The 12200-nt window shown below is 46.3% G+C and overlaps 1 protein-coding gene across 1 annotated transcript in view; it reads right to left on the bottom strand.

Annotated features, from left to right (window-relative positions):
• Positions 1–12200, bottom strand: part of LOC124612548 — a 161828-nt gene that overhangs the window by 104924 nt on the left and 44704 nt on the right. Inside the window, exons 4-5 of the mRNA XM_047140821.1 lie at positions 10921–11244; positions 3901–4194 (exon numbers count right to left, since the gene is read on the bottom strand). Of these exons, the coding sequence (XP_046996777.1) occupies positions 3901–4194; positions 10921–11244 (618 nt within the window). The remainder of the gene's footprint in view (positions 1–3900; positions 4195–10920; positions 11245–12200) is intronic.

Here is a 12200-nt window from a genome sequence, read left to right as displayed (position 1 = left end):
CAAATACCGATACAACTGTTTCATTAGACTGGACATAAAATTCCTGCCCTGATCAGTTTTCACTTTTTCCACTGACCCAAACTTTAAAACCCCATCAGTAAACATCACCTGAGCTACCGTCAGACCTGCTGATTTGGTGTGGCAATATAGATCAATACTGTGAAAAGAGGCGATTTATTGTCAAAAGTCTCTTACTGTCTGGCAATCTTTTCAATGCATCCTGTTTACACTTTTTCCACCAATAATTTTTCACAATGCATCATTCAGTGGTTCAGCAGCTCCTCTGTCCTGCTAAGACAGAGTCTGGCTCTGTACATTGTCAAGCAAGCATTCCAGCAGGACTATACGTTGTCCGCACTTTGGTGTACAATACTCTGTCCTCAGCGCAGAACAGAGCTTCGTTCAGGAACTGCAGACAGCTTTTGTCAGTGGCCCATGCTTTTCGCTTCTTGTTTGCAGAAATGCCAACACACTCCACCACGTGTACCTTATGACTTAATCTATCTGTATTACTGTGCATTTTCCAAGGATGGTGCATTAGTTCGAAATCGAAGCCATAAAGCTCACAGGGGGAAGGAGTGGTATGTTTAAGTCCATCATTTATTTTAATGCTGCGTGATCCGTTATGACCAGGCCCCAGCGGCCAGAGAGAGTAGCCATGTGTATGTGAATTGTTGTTGCGGGAATAGGTGACTCCTACTTTTGAGGAAGGACTCTCACGAATACACCGAACAACATCTGTTCTCAGACGACCGCTTAGCTCGAGATAAGAATCACACTCTCACCAGGTTTGTGTTGTACCTGGTCCACCCTGACAGCTGAGTGGTCAGCGCGACGGAATGCCGTGCAAAGGGGCCCGGGTTTGATTCCCGGCTGGGTCGGAGGTTTCCTCCGCTCAGGGACTGGCTGTTGTGTTGTCATCATCATCTCATCCCCATCAGAAGATTTGCACCAGGCGACCGGTCTACCGACAGGTGGCTCTAGACACACGACCTCTCCTTTCATTTTCATTGTACCTAACCGATTCTGGGAGATTCCACATTCATTCCTAGTGAGAGGACACAGCTTTTGCACAGCCATATGGATATTAGCACTATAAAATGAAAAAGGAAACAAGGCAGATTGTTTTCTATGCATGATGTCACAGAGTCGATTCTCACGAGTTCGAAACTAGGAGAACTTTTTGCAAGGGAGGTTGCTGCTTTTAAAATACTGGTCTTTATGTCACTGTGGCAGGTGTATTACAGGAAGATAAAAATTTCTGAAGATGCTCAAAGTAATGGAGGACATGTGAAGTTGACATTCCCTATCAGCAGGTTTTGCACCATATTTTACACAACACACTTGAAGGGCTGTATTGTGGCATCTGTCTGATTAATGGACTGATTAGTCACACTATTTTCCTGGGCCTCCAGCGTGTGCACCAAACACCTAACGCATCCACCTGGAGAACTTCCAATTAAGTCCAGTACAATCAAGGATGTGAAAATATGTCGACGTTATTTGCGTGATGAATACCTACATAAGAAGACATTTTGGGCTGTAAAGGGCGGTAGCCAAGAGAATGTGTGAGTGCATTGTCAAAAACTGATTATTGTTTTAGAATGATCCATTAGTGTTATTAAACATATAACTGTTCGTGTTATACCGTATGCAACTAATATTATGTTAATGTGAAGAAAAAGGAGTATACGATTTCAGTGTATTTTGTAGACCATCTATTTTTTTTAGAAAAGCATCAGTTTCTATCATTTAATTACTAAAATATAACATTAAAAATTCAATTTCTTTTCTGACAATCGCATTTGCGTCACGAAACACAAAAATGCCAATAACAATGTCATATAATGTTACTCTACAATTTAAGCACTTCTTCTCAGTTTCCCACAAATGTGTTGACTTAAGCCTCTGTCAGAATATAAAATTCGACTGTGCACTGTATCAGCAAAGTAAGGCAGATAAGAATGAGATTTTCACTCTGCAGTGGAGTGTGCGCTGATATGAAACTTCCTGGCAGATTAAAACTGTGCGCCCAACCGAGACTCGAACTCGGGACCTTTGCCTTTCGCGCGCAAGTGCTCTACCAACTGAGCTACCGAAGCACGACTCACGCCCGGTACCCACAGCTTTACTTCTGCCAGTATCTCGTCTCCTACCTTCCAAACTTTACAGAAGTTCTCCTGCGAACCTTGCAGAACTAGCACTCCTGAAAGAAAGGGTATAACGGAGACATGGCTTAGCCACAGCCTGGGGGATGTTTCCAGAATGAGATTTTCACTCTGCAGCGGAGTGTGCGCTGATATGAAACTTCCTGGCAGATTAAAACTGTGTGCCCGACCGAGACTCGAACTCGGGACCTTTGCTTTTCGCGGGCAAGTGCTCTACCAACTGAGCTACCAAAGCACGACTCACGCCCGGTACCCACAGCTTTACTTCTGCCAGTATCTCGTCTCCTACCTTCCAAACTTTACAGAAGTGCTAGTTCTTTCAGGAGTGCTAGTTATGCAATGTTCGCAGGTGAACTTCTGTAAAGTTTGGAAGGTAGGAGACGAGATACTGGCACAAGTAAAGCTGTGGGTACCGGGCGTGAGTCGTGCTTCGGTAGCTCAGTTGGTAGAGCACTTGCCCGCGAAAGGCAAAGGTCCCAAGTTCGAGTCTCGTTCGGGCACACAGTTTCAATCTGCCAGGAAGTTTCATATCAGCGCACACTCCGCTGCAGAGTGAAAATCTCATTCTGGAAACATCCCCCAGGCTGTGGCTAAGCCATGTCTCCACTATATCCTTTCCTTCAGGAGTGCTAGTTCTGCAAGGTTCGCAGGAGAACTTCTGTAAAGTTTGGAAGGTAGGAGACGAGATACTGGTAGAAGTAAAGTTGTGGGTACCGGGCGTGAGTCGTGCTTCGGTAGCTCAGTTGGTAGAGCACTTGCCCGCGAAAGGCAAAGGTCCCGAAATCGAGTCTCGGTCGGGCACACAGTTTTAATCTGCCAGGAAGTTTCATAAGGCAGATAAGTGCGATTTGAACAAGACATAAGGCCAGAGGTTATTCATGTCGAATTGGACTTCTGGAAGGGAAACAGTAGCATATCTTCAATGGATCGTATGTGAAATTAGACCACGAGAGAATCTATGGGAGGAGAACAAAAAATGATAATTCAGTTGAAAGAAATAACTAATTTGGTATGAACACTCTGGGAGAATGAGCGAAACGATTTAAATGATGTCATCTAGAGAGAAGGAAAAAAAAGCGAGAAATTGTTGTTTTAAAAGGGATAATATCAGACCAAAGTAATACTGACTATTATATGCCAAGAGATTTATGCAGTACTACATGCAAGGAATTGCTTTAGAGCACTTTCATGCATAGAAAGTGCCGATGAGTTATTATTCTCTCCCACGTAGACATAGTGAAACGATTATTATGCTAACAATAGGACATTAGGATACATACGAAAGCGTACACACATTTTTCTCAGTTGGCTTCCAAGATGACAACAGCCACATACAAAGAAAATGTTAGTACTAATTTCTTTTCATTACTAAGATACAATATCCTTTACAGGCCAGCCGAAGTGGCCGTGCGGTTAAAGGCGATGCAGTCTGGAGCCGCAAGACCGCTACGGTCGCAGGTTCGAATCCAGCCTCGGGCATGGATGTTTGTGATGTTCTTAGGTTTAACTAGTTCTAAGTTCTAGGGGACTAATGACCTCAGAAGTTGAGTCCCATAGTGCTCAGAGCCATTTGAATCATTTATCCTTTACACCATAAATTTTAGAGCGAACACAGAAACATTATAAGGCATTCCAAGTATTAAGTATTTATGACGAATTTGTTGGTGTTTAAACACGGTTATAGTAAGTACAAGCACAAAATGCAATCCCTACACAGATGCAGGAGACTGACCTCGAGCCCGTGGCAGTGCGCACGTATCTCAGCATCGGTGTAAGTGTAGCGGTCCTCCTTGATGCAAGAAAGTGCTAGCTTGCCGAACTCTGCAAGCAGCTTCTTGCAGTGGCCCGGCAGGTCGGAGCCAGGTGGCAGCTCGACGCCTCTGCTGTGCAGGCTGCGGCGCACGATGCACTTGAAGAGGGCGTGGTGCACCTCGAGGGAGTCGGCCGGGAGCCGCCCTCCCTCCTCCTCAAACAGCACGCACAGCAGCAGCCAGCCCAGCGGCCACGACGCCAGGGGGCGCAGCACCTGTAAACAGCACACAGAACGTGGTGTCCATGGCTTCATGTTGGCCGCAGCAATGCAACATGGGGTAGTGTTATTTACAGTGAACAAGTGGGTTGTGTTCCATTTATGACCTTCAGAATGGTGGAGAATTATCAGTCTATTTGTGAGGACTCTACCATCAATCATCATGTTGTCTTTCATCTTCATTTACCTACAGCTGAATGGAGGGTGGCACCCTGAAGTTTTTCGACACAAAGTGATAGAGTTTAATGTAGATGCAAGGAGTTGGATGGTGGCCAAATGAGACTTAAATTGAAATTTCAGTGCACGATGGTCTGTGGAGGAAGGACAAAGAGGTCACACTGCTCGTCTCATGAAATCAACTCCTCTCCACTACCATAACTTTTCTCGGAGGGTCAGAGGGGGGGGGGGGGTGCTTTGAAGACACTTTTTTTAGTTGTTATCACGCCACAGAAAGATGACTTGAAGAATACTGCCGTCATCATGATCATTGAGAAAGGCGACCATAGTGTAGATGGGAACTACCATGTTGTCTTTCATCTTCATTGACGTACAGCTTCTCTCTATAATACGATTAAATTGGCTTGAAATTATTTCAGAGAGGATTTTGACTGAAGTGGTTTCTGAACTTCCAGAGGCACAGCAGATATGATATTTTATGCTCGACAAATTCAGGAAAAAAACAGAGAAGTCTGTATATTTAGTTTTATGTTACTTGCAAGAAGCCCCTGATTCAGTACCTAGGTCTGTCATGCAGAAGATGTACACTTTGTATGTCCTCAGCATCACGTGGAACTGGTTCAAGCTGTTCATGATCGCGTATCTGGGCAGATTTTACACAGTAACTCCGCATAGGGTTCGTTTCCAATCATTCAGGGTTTGAAACAAGGCTGTGTGCTTGCTCCAACACTATTTTCACTGAATATGGCTGCCATGCAGTACGAATCATCTGGCGTGGAGATTAAATTTTGTTTCGATGGAGGTCTCTTCGTTCTGGCAGGATTTCGTTCACAAAGACATACCCAGGTGACACAAAGACGTACCCAGGTGACAGAACTGCAGTATGACGATGACACTGCATCTGCTGCTCTAACACTCGCAGAGTTACAACACTCAGTTAGATGGTTTAAAATAGCATATGATTGCTTTGGTCTTACTGTCAATACATGAGAAACAAAGGCACTAGGACAATCTTTTCCAGGATTTATTCTCCGTGACTTCAGTACCTCCATTCTAGACACAGCACTCTGGCAGGTTGAGCGCTTTTAGCATCTTGGAAGCATTTGTCTAAATGGTGTACCTGCGAACAAGACACTGACGGAAGAATTGGGGCTATCCATGTAACATTTGGACATTGAACACACAAAGTATTTGTTGTGGATTGGCAAGAGAGCCAACCCACTATGAGAGGAAGCCGAAAGGCACGTGTTTTAGCTGACGCAGGCTGGCGTGAGGTCTGGAACAGGACAAGGAAGTTATACTTTAGCAAAAAAGGACGTAGTGTTGGAATACTTAACTTTAATCCGTAAATGGTGAACATCGCTCTTGACGGTACATGTTTTACAGCATCAATAGTAACTGGTAATGGCGCTTTGCTAGGTCGTAGCAAATGACGTAGCTGAAGGCTATGCTAACTATCGTCTCGGCTAGGTCGTAGCAAATGACGTAGCTGAAGGCTATGCTAACTATCGTCTCGGCAAATGAGAGCGTAATTTGTCAGTGAACCATCGCTAGCAAAGTCGGCTGTACAACTGGGCGAGTGCTAGGAAGTCTTTCTAGACCTGCCATGTGGCGGCGCTCGGTCTGCAATCACTGATAGTGGCGACACGCGGGTCCGACGTATACTAACGGACCGCGGCCGATTTAAAGGCTACCACCTAGCAAGTGTGGTGTCTGGCGGTGACACCACAGTATTCATGGGTAAAGACCTAGCGCTGCATACCAAACTGGTGGTGTGCAGATGTGTTGTCATCTCTAAGTTAGTGTATGGCTGTTAGACTTGGACACCATATCGCCGTGATATAAAAATCTTGAGCTCTTCCACTGACAAAAATACGGTACATCTTGAACATTAAGTGGGAAGACCATGTGATCAGCTGTACGGTTCTTGAGAAAGACCATCCAAACAGCACTGAGGCAGCCATCGTCACTTATCAACTTAGATGGTTAGGTCATATTAATCGCATGGGTGATACGAGACTTCCCTGACGGTTTATGGTGAATTCTGCTTGGCAACAGGCTTTAAGGAGCCTCTTTCAAATTCTTAAAGGACCAGTTAAAAGACATCATGAAGACGACTGCTATAAACATTCAACTGTACTAAGCATATGCTGCAAACGGCTTATTATGGAGAAACTCTGCATCCAGCGTTGCCAACTTCTTTGAAGCAAAACCCCGCAGACATGAGGATGCCAAGTGACAAGCAAGAAAGCTCTGTTAGCTACAATCCCACTCTCCTGCAACCATTCTGTGCGACTTGTGTTGACACATGTTTCATGCCAGGTTTGATCTGATCAGCCACACGAAAGACATCCATACATTTGGTTGAAATGCTTATTCTGTGCAGGAAGAAGCTGCACATGCTTGGAATGCAGTTGCGGCAGACAAGAGATGAAAAGAAAGAAGGAATTAGGAATCACAAAAGTAGAGGAGGATTTAGAGTTAAAAACAGAGCATATTTAACAGACCAGAGGATCTAGGACGTCAAGATTACCAACAGTCCACTGCAGGTCGTAGCCAGTACTGGAGAGAGTGAGCAGCCTCGCAGGTCCTCTATAGGTCAATATCACACTGCATTGTCAGCACTGAAAAGATAGACTGAGACACGTGAGGTGCAACAAAACAGGCATGATTTTTATTCAGATGTGGACATCACTTACGTTAAAGTGAAAGTAGAAGAAAAGAAGGAACAGAGGTTATGGCTTGAGATTCCATCAACAACGAGGGCATTAGAAATGGAGCACAGAGATGGCGAGCGCAGTCCAATACTTACATTTTCAAAGGATCCACCTGAACAGTTATCTCATTGAAGGAAACCTGAATTGCGTTTTGTTGGATGGGGATTATCAAGAACGTGAGATCATGTTGGAACAACTCCGGCACATCACTCAGTACTGCAAATTACTCAAGAATGTCTTCGAAAACAGTTTATAAAAGTTACTAACATCATAATAGGATTTTAAGCTCTGTTCAAATGGTTCAAATGGCTCTGAGCACTATGGGACTTAACTTCTGAGGTCATCAGTACCCTAAACTTAGAACTACTTAAACCTAACAACTCACACATCCATGCCCGAGGCAAGATTCGAACCTACGACCGTAGCGATTGTGCGGTTCCAGACTGCAGCACCTAGAACCAGCCGGCCACTCTGGCCAGTTTAAGCTCTGTTCTCATTCATTAGCCGGTCGGTGTGGCCGAGCGGTTCTAGGTGCTACAGTCTGGAACCCCGCGACCACTACAGTCGCAGGTTCGAATCCTGCCTTGGGCATGGATATTTGTGATGTCCTTAGGTTAGTTAGGTTTAAGTAGTTCTAAGTTCTAGGGGACTGATGACCTCAGAAGCTAAGTCCCATAGTGCTCAGAGCCAATTCATCATTACCAGTATCATTCACGATTTTAAAAAATATTACTTCAGTCAAAAGTTACGAGCTGTGAAGCTTTAGTCGGAGTATAAAACTCTTCAGTGTCGTTTAGTGCCTTCTGTCGGAAATATCGTCAGAGATAAACTGGCAACTGCAGTTTGCAATTTGTCTCTGAAGATTTTCGTCACTAATGGGGAATGAATATGGGGGAATAGCCTTTCAGCCTCAAAGTGTTAACCAAAAATCGTCATTCTCGAAAGATTAGAATATCTTGCTAAAAATATGAATTTGTTAGTGTTGGATTGATAAAAAGTTTATCGAATTTAGGAATAACAGGAAAATTACACTCCTGGAAATGGAAAAAAGAACACATTGACACCGGTGTGTCAGACCCACCATACTTGCTCCGGACACTGCGAGAGGGCTGTACAAGCAATGATCATACGCACGGCACAGCGGACACACCAGGAACCGCGGTGTTGGCCGTCGAATGGCGCTAGCTGCGCAGCATTTGTGCACCGCCGCCGTCAGTGTCAGACAGTTTGCCGTGGCATACGGAGCTCCATCGCAGTCTTTAACACTGGTAGCATGCCGCGACAGCGTGGACGTGAATCGTATGTGCAGTTGACGGACTTTGAGCGAGGGCGTATGGTGGGCATGCGGGAGGCCGGGTGGACGTACCGCCGAATTGCTCAACACATGGGGCGTGAGGTCTCCACAGTACATCGATGTTGTCGCCAGTGGTCGGCGGAAGATGCACGTGCCCGTCGACCTGGGACCGGACCGCAGCGGCGCACGGATGCACGCCAAGACCGTAGGATCCTACGCAGTGCCGTAGGGGACCGCACCGTCACTTCCCAGCAAATTAGGGACACTGTTGCTCCTGGGGTATCGGCGAGGACCATTCGCAACCGTCTCCATGAAGCTGGGCTACAGTCCCGCACACCGTTAGGCCGTCTTCCGCTCACGCCCCAACATCGTGCAGCCCGCCTCCAGTGGTGTCGCGACAGGCGTGAATGGAGGGACGAATGGAGACGTGTCGTCTTCAGCGATGAGAGTCGATTCTGCCTTGGTGCCAATGATGGTCGTATGCGTGTTTGGCGCCGTGCAGGTGAGCGCCATAATCAGGACTGCATACGACCGAGGCACACAGGGCCAACACCCGGCATCATGGTGTGGGGAGCGATCTCCTACACTGGCCGTACACCACTGGTGATCGTCGAGGGGACACTGAATAGTGCACGGTACATCCAAACCGTCATCGAACCCATCGTTCTACCATTCCTAGACCGGCAAGGGAACTTGCTGTTCCAACAGGACAATGCACGTCCGCATGTATCCCGTGCCACCCAACGTGCTCTAGAAGGTGTAAGTCAACTACCCTGGCCAGCAAGATCTCCGGATCTGTCCCCCATTGAGCATGTTTAGGACTGGATGAAGCGTCGTCTCACGCGGTCTGCACGTCCAGCACGAACGCTGGTCCAACTGAGGCGCCAGGTGGAAATGGCATGGCAAGCCGTTCCACAGGACTACATCCAGCATCTCTACGATCGTCTCCATGGGAGAATAGCAGCCTGCATTGCTGCGAAAGGTGGATATACACTGTACTAGTGCCGACATTGTGCATGCTCTGTTGCCTGTGTCTATGTGCCTGTGGTTCTGTCAGTGTGATCATGTGATGTATCTGACTCCAGGAATGTGTCAATAAAGTTTCCCCTTCCTGGGACAATGAATTCACGGTGTTCTTATTTCAATTTCCAGGAGTGTATTTTCCTCAGTGAGTTGGCAGTGTTGTAAAGCTTAATTTCATATGAAAAACTTTTCTGGTATCGTCGAATTTACATTATTTACAAAGCAGATTTCTTCAAACAGTAATTGTCATCCTGAATATTTGCCTAAAACCCATTTTAAAGACGTTCCAACAGAAAGACTGATACAGACACTGACGGCAGGCGTATTCATATACAGAGAAACGTAAACAGGCAAAATATGGCGCTGCGGTCGGCAACGCCCGTATAAGACAACAAGTGTTCAATGTAGTTTTTAGCTCGGTTACTGCTGCTACAGTGGCAGGTTATCAAGGCTTAAGCGACTTTAAACTTGGTGTTATAGTCGGCGCATGAGCGATGTAACATAGCATCTCTGAGGTACCGATCAAGTGGGGATTTTCCCATACGACCATTTCACGAGTGTACCGCAATATCTATCATTAATCCGGTAAAACATCAAACGTCTGAAATTTAGCGGCTGGAAAAAATCCTGCAAGAATGGGACCAATGACGACTGAAGAGAATCGTTCAACGTGACAGAAGTGAAACCTTTCCGCAAATTGCTGCAGATTTAAATGCCGGCTCACTGGCAAGTGTCAGTGTGGTAACCATTCAACGAAACATCACCGATATATGTGGTTTCGGAGCTGAAAGACACTCGTGTACCCTCGATGACTGCACAACACAAATCTTTACGCCTCGCCTAGGCCTGTCACCATCGACATTGGACTGTTGATGACCTGAAACATGTTGTCTGGTCGAAGGAGCCACGTTTCAAATTGTATCGAGCGGATGGGCGCATGCATATGTGGAAACAACGTCATGAATCCACGCAAACTGCATGTGAGCTGTGAAGGCTCTGTAATGGTGTGGGTGTGGGGCGTGTGCAGTTGGTGTGATATGGGACCCCCGATACATGATCCTACGACTCTGACAAGCGACACGTACGTAAGCATCCTCTCTGATCACTTGCATCCATTGTCCATTGCGATGGACTTGTTCAATTCCAACAGGACCATTCGACACCCCACGCATCCAGAATTGCAACAGAGTGACTTCAGAAACACTCTTATGAATTTAAAGACTTCCGCTGGCCACCAAACTCTCCAGTCGTGATCGTTATTGAGCAAATTTGTGATGCTTTGCAATGTGCTGTTCAGAAGAGATCTCCACCCCCTCGTACTCTTACGGATTTACGGACAGCCCTGCAGGGTTCACGGTGTCGGTCCCTCCAGCGCTACTCCAGGCATTAGCCGAGTCCACGTCACGTCGTGTTGCCGCACTTCTGCACGGTCGCTGGGATCCTTCACGATACGAGGCAGGTGTACCAGTATCTTTGGCTGTGAGTTACAGCTAAGCAGCTAATTTGAAGTACCTGGTGACTGCCACCGACGACCTCGAGGAACCTGCTGGCGCACTCTGGCTTCTTGCTGGCGCCGAAGTAGGCGACGACGAGGCGCTCGACGTGCGGCCAGTGGAGGCCGCGCAGCGCGACGCGGCGCTGCAGGCGCTGCAGCAGGTGGGGGCCGGCGCGGCCGGGGCGCGCCGTCACCAGCAGCCGGCAGTCGGGCAGCAGCCGCCCCGACAGCAGGTCGGCCGCGCCGCCGTCGCCCTCGCCGTCGCCCTCGCCGCCGTCCACCACGACCAGGAGCCGCTCCTCCAGCTGTGGCAGGCTCTTCCACAGCGAGGGCGCCGCCACCTGCCGGAGTTATCACTAGTTGACAGCGGCCGGTGGCGGACCTTCAGCAAAATACAGTCCTAGGAACAATCTTTCACCTTGTGAATCTATTAAAAAGAGAAAAATGTTGCTCTATAAAAATGCAAAAATATTCTACCGAAGTTGTTCGACAAATAATTAGAGCTCTATATTATACAATGGCTGATGGTCTGAGTAGAGACAACAGTAAATACGTCATTTATTTTCACATGCCAAAACTGTAATTTTATGAGTTATTTGGGAACATAAAAGAGGATGTAAGGGAATTGACACAAAAAACAAAAAGTATTTTTCAGCAGAAAAATAAATGGCGTAGTCACTACTTAATTCCTCAAATTCTTCGTTCATCATTTATTTACAGTACCTCCAAAAATTTACTAACGATGAATAAAACAGTAACCAATAGCAAATACAGTACATAAAATGAACAAGTAAGTAATTGAGCATGCACATTAATAAAGTAAGAAGCATTAACATTTATAAGTTAAATCGCACAATATTATTTGACATATCTATATTTACTAAAATCATTAACGCCATCATAATGAATTGCAACAATTTGCATTCTGAGTATGCACCTACATGCCTTTTTAAAGTTTTCTGTCTGATGATGGCTGCTGCTAAGCTGAAACTGGTGATGGTTTTAACAAAATATGATTTGATCGACATATTGACTTTCAAAATCTAGTTATAACATACTCTATGCTGTAGTAGACAAGCCAAGAAGGACTGCAGGTCTGAGAACACGTGCTACATCGTTGTATCTCCTGAACGTGGATTATGTGAATAGCACCAGCAGTTGCCTGTGGCTAACAAATTCCATCCACTGTAGTGTCCTGTCTGGACTCTGGCTCAGAAGGACAGTGCATGCAGCACTCCACTACAGTAGCGGCTGTGTGGCGGCGCTGCCAGCCGCCCACGACTGACAGGCTCTGTGT

The sequence above is a fragment of the Schistocerca americana genome, chromosome 4 (assembly GCF_021461395.2).
Source record: "Schistocerca americana isolate TAMUIC-IGC-003095 chromosome 4, iqSchAmer2.1, whole genome shotgun sequence".
Classification (NCBI taxonomy): Eukaryota; Metazoa; Arthropoda; class Insecta; order Orthoptera; family Acrididae; genus Schistocerca; species Schistocerca americana.
This window is presented reverse-complemented; position numbering and strand designations above follow the sequence as displayed.